This window comes from Liolophura sinensis, chromosome 12 (assembly GCF_032854445.1).
Source record: "Liolophura sinensis isolate JHLJ2023 chromosome 12, CUHK_Ljap_v2, whole genome shotgun sequence".
Lineage (NCBI taxonomy): Eukaryota > Metazoa > Mollusca > Polyplacophora > Chitonida > Chitonidae > Liolophura > Liolophura sinensis.
The window spans coordinates 9,303,534-9,320,826 of NC_088306.1; the positions used below are offsets into that span (position 1 = coordinate 9,303,534).

The window sequence follows — 17,293 nt, forward strand, 5'->3', positions numbered from 1 at the left end:
ATGTGATTTTTTTTAAAATATAGCATTTAACAACAACCAGTCAATCAATCAATCAATCAACCGATCAGTCAATCAGTCAATGAGTTCGTCAGTCGTCCAGTCAGCAATGCAATCGATGAAATGCCATCAGTCAATCAATCAATCGATCAATTAATCAGTGACATTAATTAAGTCTGGGGGCATGTTGCATGAAGTAAAAATAATAGTTCATATTCGAAGACATGAACAATATGTCTGACATATATATCTAAGCCTTGCGTCAAATGTAAAACCTGTCGTTGTTATAAGGGCAAGGGTGTTGAAAAGCATACTGAATGCTTATAGTGCTGAGATCCCCTAAACCAGCATTAAACGGAATTAGAAACTACTCGTTTTTCATTGTGCATGACGAAACAGTAATACCCTGCTGTTGTAAGTGTTTATAGGTCTGCCGTGCAAAGCTGTAACGGATAATCCTACTGGTCAATATAGTTTATAAAATCCCCTACCATGATTAATCCAAGATGTCGTTATGTGTATACACTTCGCTCTGAATGGTTTTGCAATGCTTGTAAAACACTGCACGCTCGTAAAACATTTGGCTGAGCGCACAGACTACTTAGTTAACTGTAGACAACCCAAGCATAGCACACGTTCTATTACGCTAGTGCGTAGAACTTCGCCCCTGGCGGAGACTGGATTTATACGACCTGGTTCAGCTGATACTTGCTGTTTCGACAAAAACAGGAGGAAAGAAATTTATCGTCGTGATTTTACGGGGAACATTTTATTTGAACTACACGCCCAGGCTGTGCATAGGTTTCGTGTTTCGTATCTATGTTGGGACTTGTTTTGTGGCATTTGGCAATATTTGATATATCTGGAATGTATATGCCTACACGGAAGACCAAAGGTTTGGATTACTAACAGCACTATGCCTTTAATACAGGTAAGGCTTTGTATCGGCCGCACTGTGTATAGTCCATATGGGCATACGGAGTGTCGTATCGTCTCAGCACTTTATCCATTCACACTGGCGGCTTTATGCACATTACATCAATCGATACAGGTAATCAACTGATCGATTACTTTGCATTAAAAGTGTTGCTGTCAGCATCGCTTAGGTCGCGCTTCACTGAAGACCACTTGTCTTAAACCGATATGACGAGCCAGTCTGTACGCCCCCTACGACACAGTGGAAAAGCTTGACAGCAATTTACCAAGGGTCGGTGGTTTATTCCCGAGCACCTTGGTTTTCTGCAACTATAAAACTGACCGTCATCGTACCGGTGAAAAATTCTTGTTATATATTATTATACACAACGATAAGTTGGTAAACATCGCTTTTTGATTAGATTGTTGTTACTTTGAAGCTTAACATCGGGCCGAAGATACTAGTTTTAAAACTAGTCACAGTACACTGTTATCCACTTGGCATATACATATCAGTATAGTCGAGGCCCTAGATTCGGTAAAAATGACACAGGTGTCAGTATAGTGGAGGTCCCATACTCAACAGAGATGGCATATATCAGTTTAGTCGATGCCCTATACTCAGTTGAGATGACACATGTATCGGTATAGTCGGGGCCCTATACTCAGTTGAGATGACACATGTATCGGTATAGTCGGGGCCCTATACTCAGTTGAGATGACACATGTATCGGTATAGTCGATGCCCTATACTCAGTTGAGATGACACATGAATGAATACAGTCGAGGCCCTATGCTCAGATGTAATGACACATGTATCAATACAGTCGAGGCCCTGTACTCAGTTGAGATGACACATGTATCGGTATAGTCGGGGCCCTATACTCAGTTGAGATGACACATGTATCGGTATAGTCGAGGGCCTATACTCAGTTGAGATGACACATGTATCGGTATAGTCGGGGCCCTATACTCAGTTGAGATGACACATGTATCGGTATAGTCGGGGCCCTATACTCAGTGGAAAATGAAACATGAATCAGTACAGTTGAGACCCTATGCTCATTTGAGATGACACACATATATATAGCGAAACCCCTATATTTTAGATGATCGCATGTACATTTATAGAAATAAAGTGTATAGATACAGTCAATAGGATTTAAACTTTATATATGATTTTTTTGAAGCTGCTGTTTCCTTATATATATATATATATATATATATATATATATATATTATATATATATATATATATATATATATATATATATATGGTTTATTTATGGTTAGTGGTGCACGTCATTTTGAAGAATGTATGACGTGTACGATGAAGATACACTCCAAAAAAAAGTTTGTTAATTTTAACAGAAAATCTATTGTGTGAGTGATGCTAGAAAGCATTCTGCTATTGTAACAGAATATTCTGTTAAATATAACACATATATTCTACTGATTCAAGATAAAGATTCTATTAAACTAACAGGATGTCATGTTGAACAGGATATCATAACACAGTGTAATTTAATAACAACAGAATACATTCTACAATCACTCAGACAACAGACTTTCAGATCATTTAACAGATCATTTTTTTTTAGTGTGTAACATATATATGGTATTTAGCCATGCAGATCTTAGGAATACAACGCTTCACGTGCTCCAGGGTTTAACACGGAAATCTCATACGTCTATTATTCAATACCATTTTGTCAACATTCTGTATGCGTGATTGCCTGTGTGTTGTATTTACATTCAAGAGCATACAGATCCAAAGATTAAGTTAAGTCCTAAGTCGTAAAACTCCTTAAGAATAATTTTCTGCTTAGAATAAGCTGAGAGAATTGAAACATCAAGGTTATTGGCCGGCTGATCGAGATTATGGCTTATAGATGGTCTATTGTTATTGTCACAGTTATAGTTTACCGAATACTTCGCCCCTCACCGAGTATGTAAGATAAATCCACCTACCGTAAATCACCGGAAAATTCGCCCAAATGACAGGGTGAAAAGAAAACCTTAATATTCACACAGAGTTTATGCATTTACATGAACAGTTGCATATGAACAGAATAAAACCCTTAGGTAAACTGACAAGCGGCCGTCTTTCACCGGTACGTGTGATTATATGCCAGTTATCACATTGCCAATGCTGCTCTGGTTCTACTCTCTATGCTGAACGTTATAAAATAGATTCATTATCAGCATATGCAAATTTCAGTGTCCAAAGTATACCTTAGTATAACAACACCATTCTTATATAGTAGTAATAATCACTGAAGTGTAGCCTACCTTCTTAATCGCCATGGGATGAATGCAGTATCGAGCTTGGCTTACTATTTTAACATTTCACTTAACGACCACCAAGTGATGAAACGTTGAAAATATGATGTCTTTATGTTATTTATTTGATTGGTGTTTTACGTCGTGCTCAAGAATATTTCACTTATAGGAATACATTTTCATAAAGAGCTATCCGTTCATAAGTAGCTTACCCGTGGTAGTTTTATGAAATCAAGATACATTTGATGGAGGAAATATAATGCTTCATAGTTATAATGGCCTGTACTCTCAAAAAATTAATCTGTAAAATTTAACAGGAATCTGTTGTTTGACGCTAGAACGTATTTTATTACAGCAGATTACGCTGTTAAATGAAGCACGTATATTCTGTTAATTTAACAGAACGATTGTGTTATACTAACAGGGGAGACTGTGTTGTATATGATACAGTATAGCGTTATAATAACAGAATATATTGTAGCATCATCTTGCAAGACAACAGACTTTGTGTAGAAATTAACAGATTTTTTTTTAGCGCATACCTGTGCGAAGCTTATAAATGAGTCAGGTAACTGTGTAATTCTCAGCGTGTTACGTAGCGAAGGTGACATGACTGCCTCGTATCTTTCCGCATGCGGAACAGGGGGGAGGGTGGGGTGGGGGCATACGTGGAGGAACTTTGAGGAGATAAACCAAGTGACCCAAGGCCTTTGATGTAGGCATTTAGAACACCACTATATACAATCAATCACTTTATACATCACGCACACTTACTACATGTCTCTGTAATCTTAATAAGCAAATAACGGCCGATATTAAAGTGTCCGAGCAAACACATCATAAACAGTTTATTATTTCGACCCGTTTGACATCACCCCTGATATGATATAATAGACAGCTCGTAAAAGCATACGTGAGCAGAACGCCGTGCAAGAGTAGACAAGTTATAACTCTGAGCAGGTTCGAGGTTAGGAAGTCGTAATGTGTGATACATTATTACTGACTCATGCCCCACCATTTTCTGTTGTTGATTTTAGGGCCTTTCTTCATATGGAAACTTAAAATATATGTCTGAAAACAACAACAAGAACGAAAAAAAAAGAGAAATAATTAAAAAAAAAAAACAGATTAAATTTCCCAGCCACATAGACCTACACTGAACCCCGTCATATAATTGAAATATTCTTGAGTAAAGTAACACAATAGTGACAAAGTACGAGGGTTGTGGTTGTTGACCCGAGTTCAGTCTACTGTGACTGAGACAGGTGACCTGTCACGTGACTGCGGTTTGATGCTTTAGTAAAAGATCCGGGGTTCAATCCTGAGTGGCGTTATATCTAAGGCTTCAAAATCAGTAACATTAGCACCCAGCTTTGTAGGAATACATTTAACACTGGTCGGACCAGAGTCAGTATAATGTGACTGGGTGGGTTAGATATCCTCTCACTCATGGCGTTCGAGGGAGGCAGCACCAGAAATATGCCGCAATCGGTCCGGCCTGTTACAACGAGAAACCGTCGTGATATGACCTTTGTATGTTTAAAGTGATGATAAATTTTCAATGAAAGAAAGTAACAACACCATTATCCCAAAATTGCTGTTCCTGGTTGCCTTTCTCCACGGGGAAGATGTCATCATACATGATAATATTCATTGTGAGAAAAGCCTAAGCCCATCTTGATGCTGCCATCTAAACGTGGTTATTGCATGGTACATCAATTTATATACAGTATGTAGGCCTAGAGTCTAAATACAAAGGAATGTAAACATATAGCGTAATGTAAACATACAGCGTGGCATTTATTTAATTTTCAACTCTCAGTTGTGCGTAATGCTGGCCGCCGTCGTATATTATTCTTGGGAAGTCAAATATTCTTGGGTACGGCGTAAAACGCCAATCAAATAAATAAATAAATAATAACATGCTTTTTCTCAGTTAATTCTACATCTGTGTATCAGTCCCCATATTTACTTTTCAGAACTTGGAAGCCAAGACCTGATGATGAATATCTGGTGTTTGATATCTTCTAAACTACATGAAGTCAAAGCCATATGAAGTCGAGAGAACATCCGATCATGTCTGGCAGATCATCCAAACGACTGAAGTCTGCTTCAAAGCAAAAGACCTCAAAGGTCAAGGTGGAAGAAAGGTTGAAATACCACCCTTAGCCCATCTACATTATAAAGGAGATCGGCATTTACCACCCGCAAAGACTGCCCTCTGCAAAGCGAGAGGTACCGGTGTCGCTTCGCCTTCTGGACATCAAGCCCGCAAACAGTGGAGAATGTGACGAAAATTGGACGTTTCTTAAAGCGAGTCACGCTGTGCGGTCTACGCCTAACTACCGTACCTGCTCCTTTACTGGATTGTTTGACGTGCGTTGAGAAGTTAGATCTTAGCGAAAACAGGCTTCATGACGCGAGTATTCCGGAGGACTTTAAGAGCATGGACAGTCTCATAGAGTTAACGCTCAGCAATAACAAACTAGCGCGAGTTCCTTCGTGCCTCAAAAAAATGACAAATCTCACGCGTCCTTGATCTAAGTCATAATAAGCTAGACAGTTTAAAAGGTTTGGACAAGATAAAGCGCCTACAGGTTCTGGTTGTTGAGCACAATATGCGGAATTCGTTTGTTAAGGATATCCATCACATGAAAAAACTTGAGACGTTGTGTTGTGCTCACAACAACCTCCGAGAGGTCCAGCCAGATGTGCGGCATTTGAAAACTCTGAAAGAGATCGATTTATCACACAACAAAATGTCCTTGTTAATTCCGGAATTAATCCTCTTACCGCGACTGGAACTGTTAAATGTGAGCAACAATCGCATTTCCAAGATCCCGTCTTTTACCGTCAAGCTGCTGTCGCGGCATTGGGTGCAAGCATATCGACCTATCAGATAACACCATTGTCCGTTTTCCGGAGCATCTCTTGCTGTTCGTGCAAAGCTTGGATCTCAGCGGTAACAAGATAAAGCTGCTTCAGTCCAACGTATTGAAGAAGATGGACTGGAAGACCCGATCAGGAACTGAACGTTGAGAACAACCCACTTGCCTACCCTCCCATGGAAGTTTGCAACAGCGGTCTGCGCTCCATTATCCAGTTTTTCCAAGAGGTCAAGGCCGACAGCAAAGTGCATCAAGGGTGAAGGTCATAGTGCTGGGCTGTGAAAAGTCCGGGAAAAGCAGTTTGGTTCAGAGTTTTATCGATCAGCAGGCACGACTAGAGGAAAACAGCCAATCATCATGTGGGATAGACAGTTATGAAACTAGCATTGACCAATCGGCTGAAGGGGAAGGCGTAGGCGTCCCGTTACATATTTGTTTGTGGGACGTCGGGAGGCCACCCCGCATACTTTTTACCCGCATTCCATCTTCCTCGAACATCCTTCAGTGACTCTTCTCACATTCAACATGGCGGAGTTTTCACCCGAAACGTTTCGGGAGTTCATAGCAACTTGGTTTGAATGGATGATTTGCAAAAGCAACAGCATCGTGACAATTGTTGTTGGAACACAAAGTGATCGACTTCGTCCTTCAGAATGTGAAACGGTTAAAACCGATGCGGAAAAAATTATGAAGCACTACATTCAAAACCGGAAGAAACAATTCGAAACCGAAATTAAGAAAATAGAATCTCGACCTCACATTTCTGCCACCTATTCAGAACTGTTGAAGAACTATGTCCATCTCCTAAACGCCAGTCTATTAGTGCATCCTTCGGTTATGACAACTAGTGCTGCGAAGTATTCTGGTTTTAAGGAGCTACAAGAGGCCATAATCGCTACTGCGGACACCCGCGAATTTTTCCCGAACTTTAAGCAGGAAATTCCCACATTCTGGATTGACGTTGAACACTTCTTGGAGGACAAAGGTAACTTTATGGCCGTCCCTGTCATCGCTTGGCCGGATTACGAAGAGCTCGTGACGCGCAAGTTTGGCATGAAACACCTACTGAAGGCCATCACTCAATACTTACACGAGAGTGGAAAGGTGATTTGGTTTTCTAAAATGAACTCTTTGAAGAAGTACGTTTTCTTACGACCGTCGTGGCTCTTTGAGGTCTTTCGGTACGTTTTCCGATATGATATCGGTGATGAATCAAAGTGTCCTGTGGATTGGTTAAAACGTATCGGCCTATCGTCCAATCGGATCGAACGGGCATGGAAAGAGCTGATAGAGGAAGGCATTGTAGAACGTGACTTCATCAAAGGGATGTTGGGTCATTGTGTCCCCCATGACCTAAATCAACCTTTTCTCCAAGTTCTGAACATACTTATTGAAGGTTTTGGAATAGGTTATCCGGTCCAGAAGAAAATGAAAGAAGGAGCGTACAATCTAACCGTCGAGCCCGATGCCGATGGCAAAGTGAAACTTGCTCGGGTATTGTTGCCATGGTATCGGAAAAACCCGGAGCCGGCTTCGGTGACAGAACATTGGATGTCTCTCTCTAGTAAGCCAAAGGTCGTCGCCTTGTACAACTTCCATAACTACATGCCTCCTGGCCTCTTCGAAACGTTTGTGGTGCGCGTGAACGGCACGACCAAATCGCCCACACTGCTTCTATCCCACTGGGGAGGTGGAATACATGCTCAGCACCCGACACGAGCCGTTCAAATTCTCGTAACGCACAATATAATATCGGGTCAATCCGCTACCATCAAGTTTGACGTGAGAGATGTAAGCGACGCGGAGTCCGACAGTCCAAAAATCATCTGGGAAGTCCTGCTCCCTATCTTAATGCTGTTCGAGGAAATACTACAAGGGTTCTCAGGTATACATCTTTATACTTAAGCCGTTAATTAGTTGATTAATGCTGGTATATACCTTAGGTGGGCATAAAAAATTGGCTGTACTTTGACACTCAATATCTCCAAAACCCTCCAACGTCAGCTTCAACAGGACAACAGATAGTCCTGATGGTACATCTTATTTGGATCTATATCGGTACAAAGATGAACAAGGTCTCCTTTCACGCCGCCTTTACGACACAAAAGGGATAATTTCAATTTTGATATTGTAAATTATCCTTATTTAGATAGCAATATACCAAAGGGTCCTGCATATGGCGTATACATATCTCGCCTTGTAGCATTTGTCAGATCTTGCGTTAATTGTGATGACTTTAATCTGCGTCACGAGTTGCTAGTTCAAAAACTAGTTTGTCAAGGATACTCCATCAAACGCCTTCATTCTAAGTTTCTCAAATTTTACAATGAGTATAACACTCTCGTTGGCAGGTATGGACAGAGCGTTGAGAATCTCTGGCGATCTGCATTGTGATCAACCACATAGACGGCGCTGTTATCCCTATGTACATATCAATCACGTACATGATATTTAACAACATAGATGGCGCTGGTTGCCCAGTGTAACCGTCTATCTTGTATGTCATGTGTAACATCATAGATGGCGCCTCTTGTAGCATGAGATCTTTACATATTAACGGGAAAGACGTAATCGTCCGTTACTTTTGAATCACAGTCTGATCGGTTAGGGTCTGTAACGCTCGGCATTTTTAAACTGTATCGAATACCGCTTAACCTGGGGCTAGGCCGTAAAGTTAGCCATGCTAATTACATCAGCATGATGCCTTTATGAACAGTTGCAATTAAAGCGCGACTGAGATACTTGTTTAATTGTTATTTGACATGGAACTCATTCACGGACTACGAATTTGAACTTTGATATGGAATTCATGCCTGGAATATCCACTGTCTGCCCGGCATCATTGAAAACTGATGACCGCTTCTCTCTTGTGTGTTACCGGCTTTATTTCCTATTTGTATAATTTCTTACATACCTTTGTCTTTGGGAGCTAGTGTTAAACGTTGTTTTGGAAATGGATCTTGCGATTATCGACTTGGAACGCCCTTTACGGACTAGGAATGGTATATGAATGTCGGACTTGACGCTTATATCTAAAAATTTACACACTCAAAAGCCATTATGTCCTAAGTATACAGACCAAATTTCAGTTTCATCCTTTAAGATTTCTGTTCACGGGACTAAAATCAAAAGATAGTCAAAAACGCATGTTCCGGACATTTGAAATGATGTTCTACCTTGTTTTACTTGAAAAGGTGATCAATTGGTCCTCCATCTTCTCGGCGTACGGCGCGCAAACGTTTCTTCCATGAACTGATTGAGTCCCGAATCTGAAGAGTAATTTTTTCCAGCACTCCTGGATGCGTGTCACACAGCTGCAGCGCACACTCTACTCATGTGATCTCTCAGGTGATGCAATGTGGGTCACCAGAACGTGCGTTTTTGAGGCTATCTTTTCATTTTAACCCTGTGTACAGACTTCTCAAGCTATGACCTTGAAAATTGGTCAGTATATTAACAAAATCGTGTCATTTGAATGTCTAAAGTCTGAAAGGGTTTGAACTAAGGATAATGGAGCAATGCAGCATCAAAGTGCGGCCCATTTTTATGCCCACCCGATATATATACAAATGTACATCTGCACGATTTAAAAATTGATCTGGTTTTGTCCCAAACTTGTCATTGGATTTTCAGGGCTTTGCTCACGTTACGTAATGGTGGCTTATACGCCACGACTCTCCGACCGTACGTGGGAAGGTCTGCCAGCAACCTGCGGATGATCCTGGGTCTTCCCCGGAGTTTGGCAGGTTAAATATACGCCAAGTATACGCCACGATATACGCCACAGTGATTTCTTCTGATAAGTCAAATATTTTTGAGGGGTGTTTAAAACTAGTTTATTCTGGCCTCTGCACGGCTTCCCATTAACCTGAAAGCCTTCGCATCGGTGAAATATTCTGCCTGAAACATGCTTCTCTGGGCTCTGTTCGGTTTCCTATCAATCTGAAAGCCGTCTTACGAAAAAATATATTGTTGAGTGCTTTGACAAAACCACCGATTTGGTCCAGCAGAACACTGACCTGACGGCCAATATATGAAGCAAATATCGGAGCTTTCCGTAAAATAACATTAACAAGACTGATATGAGTTACTTCTTTCCTAAGGTTGTTGGTTGAGTCGTCACATGTTGTGTCCTCACTGCCAGGAAGCGTCGTTCATCGGGGAGTGGCTGTCCCCCAAGGAGACACAGAGTCTCAGCATCCGGCCGTGCGAGAGCTGTGGAGAGTGTGTCAATACTGGTCTGCTAGTGCCACCCAAGGAGAAGAAAAGAGGTAGGCTCTTAAAATAAATTATATGTCATGCACAATGCAAATTTTAATTATATATTTCACTTTAATTTGGAAAGAGTCCCAATCTTATAATGCAGATTTCTAAGACCGTAACTGTTGATTATGTTAGTGCTTTTGATATACAAAAAAATCTTATTGAGAATGGAAGTATGTTTCATGGGTTAAAAACGGATTATTACTTCTGCCGAGGGGCTGATGCTTTCGTCTATTTATTTGTCTGTGTCAGCGTGTTTGTCAGCAATTTTATGGAGAAAGCTATGGACGAATTTGGATGAAAATTTGAGCACAGCTTGGTCCATCAACTAAATATTGATGTTGATCTAGGTTTGGAATGTAAGGTAATGTGTGTCTCATAGAAGCATTATTTCTACCAAAAAATCAAGGTTTGTTCACGGCTTGGTTCAAATCATTACAGTTTGGGGATGATAGATTTGGATCAGCCAATTTTCAAACAGCTATTCTTCGCCATGGCGGGATAGGAGACAAATGCAGAGTAATGTCCCTTTACATCGTTTGCTGCCTCTGTGATGTTTTGTTGGTTGCGCTAATATATTACGCTCGTATATGTATGAGAGCATACAGCTTACATGTATGTAAGAATATACTACATTCGTGTATATTCGTTGTTTAGTTGGTTACGCCAATGTACTATACTCGTGCATATTCGTTGTTTAGTTGGTTACGCCAATGTACTATACTCGTGCATATTCGTTGTTTAGTTGGTTCCGCCGATGTACTATACTCGTGTATATTCGTTGTTTAGTTGGTTACGCCGATGCACTATACTCGTGCATATTCGTTGTTTAGTTGGTTACGCCGATGTACTATACTCGTGTATATTCGTTGTTTAGTTGGTTACGCCGCTGTGCTATACTCGTGTATATTCATTGTTTAGTTGGATACGCCGATGTGCTATACTCGTGTATATGTTTTTTGGTTGGTTACGCCGATGTACTATACTCGTGTATATTCGTTGTTTAGTTGGTTACACCGATGAACTATACTCGTGTATATTCGTCGTTTAGTTGGTTACGCCGATGTACTATACTCGTGTATATTCGTTGTTTAGTTGGTTACGCCGATGTACTATACTCCTGTATGTTCGTTGTTTAGTTGGTTACGCCGATGTTCTATACTCGCGCATATTCGTTGTTTAGTTGGTTACGCCGGTGTACTATACTCGTGCATATTCGTTGTTTAGTTGGTTACGCCGGTGTACTATACTCGTGCATATTCGTTGTTTAGTTGGTTACGCCGATGTACTATACTCGTGTATATTTGTTGTTTAGTTGGTTACGCCAATGTACTATACTCGTGTATATTCGTTGTTTAGTTGGTTACGCCGATGTACTATACTCGTGCATATTCGTTGTTTAGTTGGTTACGCCGATGTACTATACTCGTGTATATTCGTTGTTTAGTTGGTTACGTCGATGTACAATATTCGTGTATATGTTGTTTAGTTGGTTACACTGATGCATTGCAGTCGTATCTGCGTTGTCTTGTTGGTTATAGGAAGGTATAAGTTATGTCAACCTCTACGTTTGCTTTCTTTCAGATGACGTGAAGAGTCGACTATCAAGGCTACCTTCAAACCGACGCCAAAGAAATAGTGTACAGCTCGAAATTCAACCGAGAGTGACAGAAAACTAATTAGCTTATCGCAGCTATGGTTAGATTTAACTCAAACTGTTCTGCTCTTCTGGATAGATTATTAAATCCTTTCGTACCCGATCAAAGAGATGTCAGATGAGCTTCCGTCAGTTTGTTAAACGTTTTGAAATAGCACACTGCTAGATAAATACAAGCAAACTTGTGTCTTACAAGCGCATCTACCATATGCAAATTATCTATACACCACGTGACCGTGTTCTTTTTTGTTTTAAGTTTTATCTGAGTAGGCATGAAGATAATGAATAACGTGATGACAACACAGCATTTTGAGTAATTCTAGACCAGTGAAGTCTAATAAATTGCAATTAACATCACTACGTATTTTTTTAACCTAATTCTGCTTTAGCCATAGTGCTAGGGGGCATGTAAATAGCTACTATTTATGCATTTACCTGAACAGTTGGAATAAGACCCTGTGTGAGGTAAATTGACATGAGGCCGTATTTCATCGGTTACGTAATATCATTTGGCCAGCTATCAAACTGTCGTCGCCGATCTGGTCTGACTCTCTATGGTGTACGTGTTAATCATATTGTGTTCCGGCATAAACCAGGATTCAGCTGGTGAACTGAGCATCCTTGAGGCCTGGCCCTTTGCATTGTTTTAATGCTGTTGTATATTAAATGTGATGACAACACAGCATTTTGAGGAATTCTAGACCAATGACGTCTAATAGATTGAAATTACCATCACTGCATATATTTTTTTGTCTAATTCTGCTTAAGCCATGGTCCTAGGGGGCGTGTAAATTGCTACTATTTATGCATTTACATGAACAGTTGGAATAATACCCTATCTAAGGTAAAATGACAAGAGGCCGTATTTCACCGGTTACGTGTGACCAATTTCCAGCTATAAAACAGTCGTCACTGCTCTGGTCTTACTCTCTATTCTGCACGTCTTAATTATATTATATATTCATGACATAGATTTCAGGTAAGAAAGAAAAATGCAGTGTTTATCTGGAAAGGTTTCCGCCTGATCGTTGTCTCGGGAAAACAACCCAACCTTGAGGTGTTATTTATACAAGAATAACTTGTGTATAACTTATGTCAAAAATAAATAAATAATTGCCTGGCAATTCCTACGTATAAACAGTGTGATTTTCTAGGTTTAATTCCTGTAACTACTGCTCTGCTATCTAAAGGTACATGGGTGTCAGTATTTGGCATTCATAAGCTGTCAGAATTACATTGCTCCGACGTTTCCGTTAAACCAGCGAATCGTGTATATTCGTTGTTTAGTTGGTTACGCCGATGTACTATACACGTGTACATGTTGTTTAGTTGGTTACGCCGATGTACTATACACGTGTACATGTTGTTTAGTTGGTTACGCCGATGTACTATACACGTGTACACGTTGTTTGGTTGGTTACGCCGATGTACTATACTCGTGTATATGTTGTTTAATTGGTTACGCCAATGTACTATACTCGTGTATATTCGTTGTTTAGTTGGTTACGCCGATGTACTATACTCGTGTTCGCTGGTTTAAAATGTCAGCCATTTTGGCATTCTTAGCCGAGACCGTTGCCGATGTGGACCAACGCGACTGATTATTTCTATATTAATTTTTCCAGTCGATGGTATCAAGGCCCTAGAATTGTACAATGTATTCTGTTATTGCAGCAGATTGTTCTGTTAAGTATGACATACTTATTCTATTACTTCAACTTAAAGAATCTCTTACGCTCACAGAATATTGTACTGAATATAACAGAATATTGTGTTGTAATAACCGAATATATTCTAGCATCACTCAGAAAAGAATTTTTGTTGAAATATACAGAATAAGAAAATGATTGATTGATAGTTGGTTCACACCACACTCAAAAATCCCCCCCCCCTCCCCACCTCCATACGATTGCGGAAGCCGAATGGATCGGAACAAACCTTTGGCAAATTACTGGCGTGCTTTCCCACGTGTCACCTACAAATGCATGTACATGTATGCACACCGTATTAGTAAAACCGTAAATGGACTGTAAACAAGTGTCATGCTAAACTGTACTACGCAAGGACAATATCTCCGGCCGTGCGTGGGAAGGTCTGCCAGCAACCTGCGGATGGTCATGGGTTTCCCCCCGGGCTCTGCCCGGTTTCCATCCACCATAATGCTGACCGCCGTCGTATAAGTGAAATATTCTTGAGTACGGCGTAAAACACCAATCAAAATCAATCAATCAAATAAAGGACAATAAGGTTTGAATTCCATTACTCATTATCTGTGAAAGGTAATAAAGAAGATCTGGTGGCCAGTATATCCGGAACACGCAGCTTGTGTGTATGTAAGAATATTTGCAAAATTATTTAACAGGATTTAAGAAGGAAGGAAAAACAAGGGGAGGCTACCCAGTGGATTCACAAACTTTTATTCGTAAAACATCAGTACACATAGACAATATACCGGAAAGAGCAGCTTACTAATGAACAACACATAACAACGTTAGGATTTGGTCTGAGAGACTGATAAAAAATCTGCGAACTGAAATGTGAAGGTGAGTACAACAGCGAACTTATGCTTAGTGATTAACTACACGTACAGTTAATCGACAACTTATCAAATGGAGAGACCACAAATGAATTGCCTCACGTGTCTTTCTAGGGCCAAAGGGTCATTTCAGTATTCTACAGTGTTCGCCACAATTTTCTTCATGCATTACCATTATATTAATAAATGTACACTCATTACAACTGCCAGAAGGGTGTGGTCACCGAGTCAACCAAAGCAATACACTCCTTATAGTTTTACGCCGGTCTTTACACCTGTGGAACACTACAAGTTTTAAAATGCGCGAAATATTTAAATTTATGCAACCTATAAATGATGCTCACTCGCAACCATGCTGGGCATCTCATAAAAGGATATCCTGACCTCTTTCAGAGTGTATCTTCACTATGTGCAATGGGATTTTTGTGTTAAAGATCGAACATGATAGCGACACATGTATACAAGAAAGCATCTGCTCTTCAGTATTAATTAATTGTGTGATAATTACTTTTGAAAGATGAATTACATTACAATTTCCTTGATCCACGGATAATTTGAAGCTCCATTTCATCATAACCAATATAACATTCGTTAACATTAATGGTGACAAAGTTAACATTAACATTAATGGTAACAACGTTAACATTACCAATTAATGGTAAATGTATAAATGTATACATTATCATTATGTATCTATAATTTTAATATGCACCAAATTGTGTACCTATGATACATATCTTGTCTACAACAGAGCGACACAAACACATTACAAAACGGTGCACATTTTGTTTTTTGCAAAGTACATTTTTGCAATTATATCCTTGCAGGACCAAACGGACATCTTGCTGACATCATGTTATCCACGCGAAACGGTTGTCACGCGTATAAATGAGTTTTAAACAGTAAATCTTGAATGCTGTCACAGGGCAACCGTGGCATCCATGGTGAGCATGCCAGTTCAGCGCGATGACCGAGCCTCTGATCAATGCAGTCGCTATGAGTTCAAATCCAGCCGATACTGGCTTGCTTTCCGGCCGTACGTGGGAAGGTCTGTAGGCAACCTACAGATTGTAGTGGATTTCCACCGGGCTCCGCCCGGTTTCCTCCCACCATATAAGTGAAATATTCTTGAGTAGGGTGTAAAACACCAATCAAATAAATACATCAATCAGAGTTGTAACAATGAAAGTTGCTCCGGTGAAGCCAAAAGGACGAATATTCCCCTCACCGCTTCAGGTCAAGGTCGTCTGTCAATTTTAAATGTTATACTTATATAATAATAAAACATTACTACTCAATATTAATTTCTTTATTCACACATCTACTTACTGATAAAACCAGGCTAATTTCGAAGCAAAAGTTTCATTTGAATAAATTAAAGACAAAGAAAAATGTCATACCTGAGAAACAGCAAGTTAGCTTTGAGGAAGTGTTTAACTGGGACGGATGCATAATAATCTTTGTATCAAATAATACTAATTTTAGGGACAACAGTACACAATTGATAAAATTAATTCTGGATATGAAAATGTTATACTCTGTTACTGTGTGTATATAGAGCCAATTTAATCTGATAATGAAAGAGTTTAAATGACATGTTGAACTTGTCGTCAATCGTCAGTGTTCACCGGAAATGTATTAGTTATGCGTTTGACTGCTGACCGAGCTTTTATGTCTTTACAGAGCGCATTACATACGGTTTATACTGGCTCCACTCCAAATTCGCTGTGCGAGCTCGGCACCGGGAAATCTGGCTGCACGTGTCAGTAATCGAAACCCTCATAAGATAGTAAAGGTCAAAGGTCAAAGGCTGGTTAGCCTCAACAATGTAGACTTATTGTGTGAACATTTACTGTCGTTAGGTTTCAAACAGCTGCAACCGATTAAGTAAACATCACATATTTAGACAGGGACAAACGCATACCGCAACCATGCTCTGGGATTATATCCCATGTTTAAACAGGCTACAAAAGGGATTAGAGAATAATGGAAGCCACTTACCGCTGTATGTACTACATGCTTTGTTGTATCGCCTCATGTGTTTACATACTGTAAATAAACGCATGCTTGCTTGACAAGACGATCCTTACTGGAATGTTACCAATCTCGGTGAATTAAAGCCTACTCAAAACTAACCTTTTACCACTAAACCCTTCTTGGAAATTCACCTTTTATCGCTAAAACCTTGTTGAAAATTCATCGTGTATACCGGTAAATCCTTCTTGGAAATTCACCTTTTGCCACCTAAAACCTTATTGAAAACTCATCGTGCGTACCGAGAAATCCCTCTTAGAAATTTCCCTTTTAGCACTAAAACCTTCTTGAAAATTCTTCCTATATACCGGTAAATTCTTTTGGAAATTCACCTTTTACCACTAAAACCTTTATTAAAAATCCATCTTATACCGGTAATTCCTTCTTGACCATTCAGCTGTACTGTAAACCTTCATTCGCAGATTGCCTGCTTCCGTTACCCATACACGTTAAACTGGTTAAAATCTAACTCATGCCGGTTATCGTAAACCCTTATTAGAGACTAAACTTATAGCAGTAAACTCTTATCGTAAACCATCATCGAAAATTTGCTTCATACCACTTTTGCCACATTTACCACAATATTTGTAATCTTACTCCTTTGATACATTTCATATCATATATACATTATCCATGGTCGACTACGTAAGCTCAGAAAAAAACTGACAGGCATGGTTTTCAGGCATTTAAGCAACATAATCATGTACATCGCAAAGTTAT

The 17,293-nt window shown here is 39.8% G+C and overlaps 1 protein-coding gene across 1 annotated transcript; it reads left to right on the top strand.

Annotated features, from left to right (window-relative positions):
• The first annotated feature begins 6,608 nt into the window (after positions 1–6,608).
• On the top strand, positions 6,609–7,988 carry LOC135479424 (malignant fibrous histiocytoma-amplified sequence 1 homolog). Its single transcript, XM_064759252.1, has one exon. It carries the CDS (start codon positions 6,609–6,611, stop codon positions 7,986–7,988), a length of 1,380 nt encoding a protein of 459 aa, XP_064615322.1.
• Positions 7,989–17,293: the final 9,305 nt, after the last annotated feature.

Excerpts from the sequence above, each read along its gene's own strand:
- LOC135479424 (XM_064759252.1), top strand. The coding sequence starts at position 6,609 with ATGGCGGAGTTTTCACCCGAAACGTTTCGGGAGTTCATAGCAACTTGG.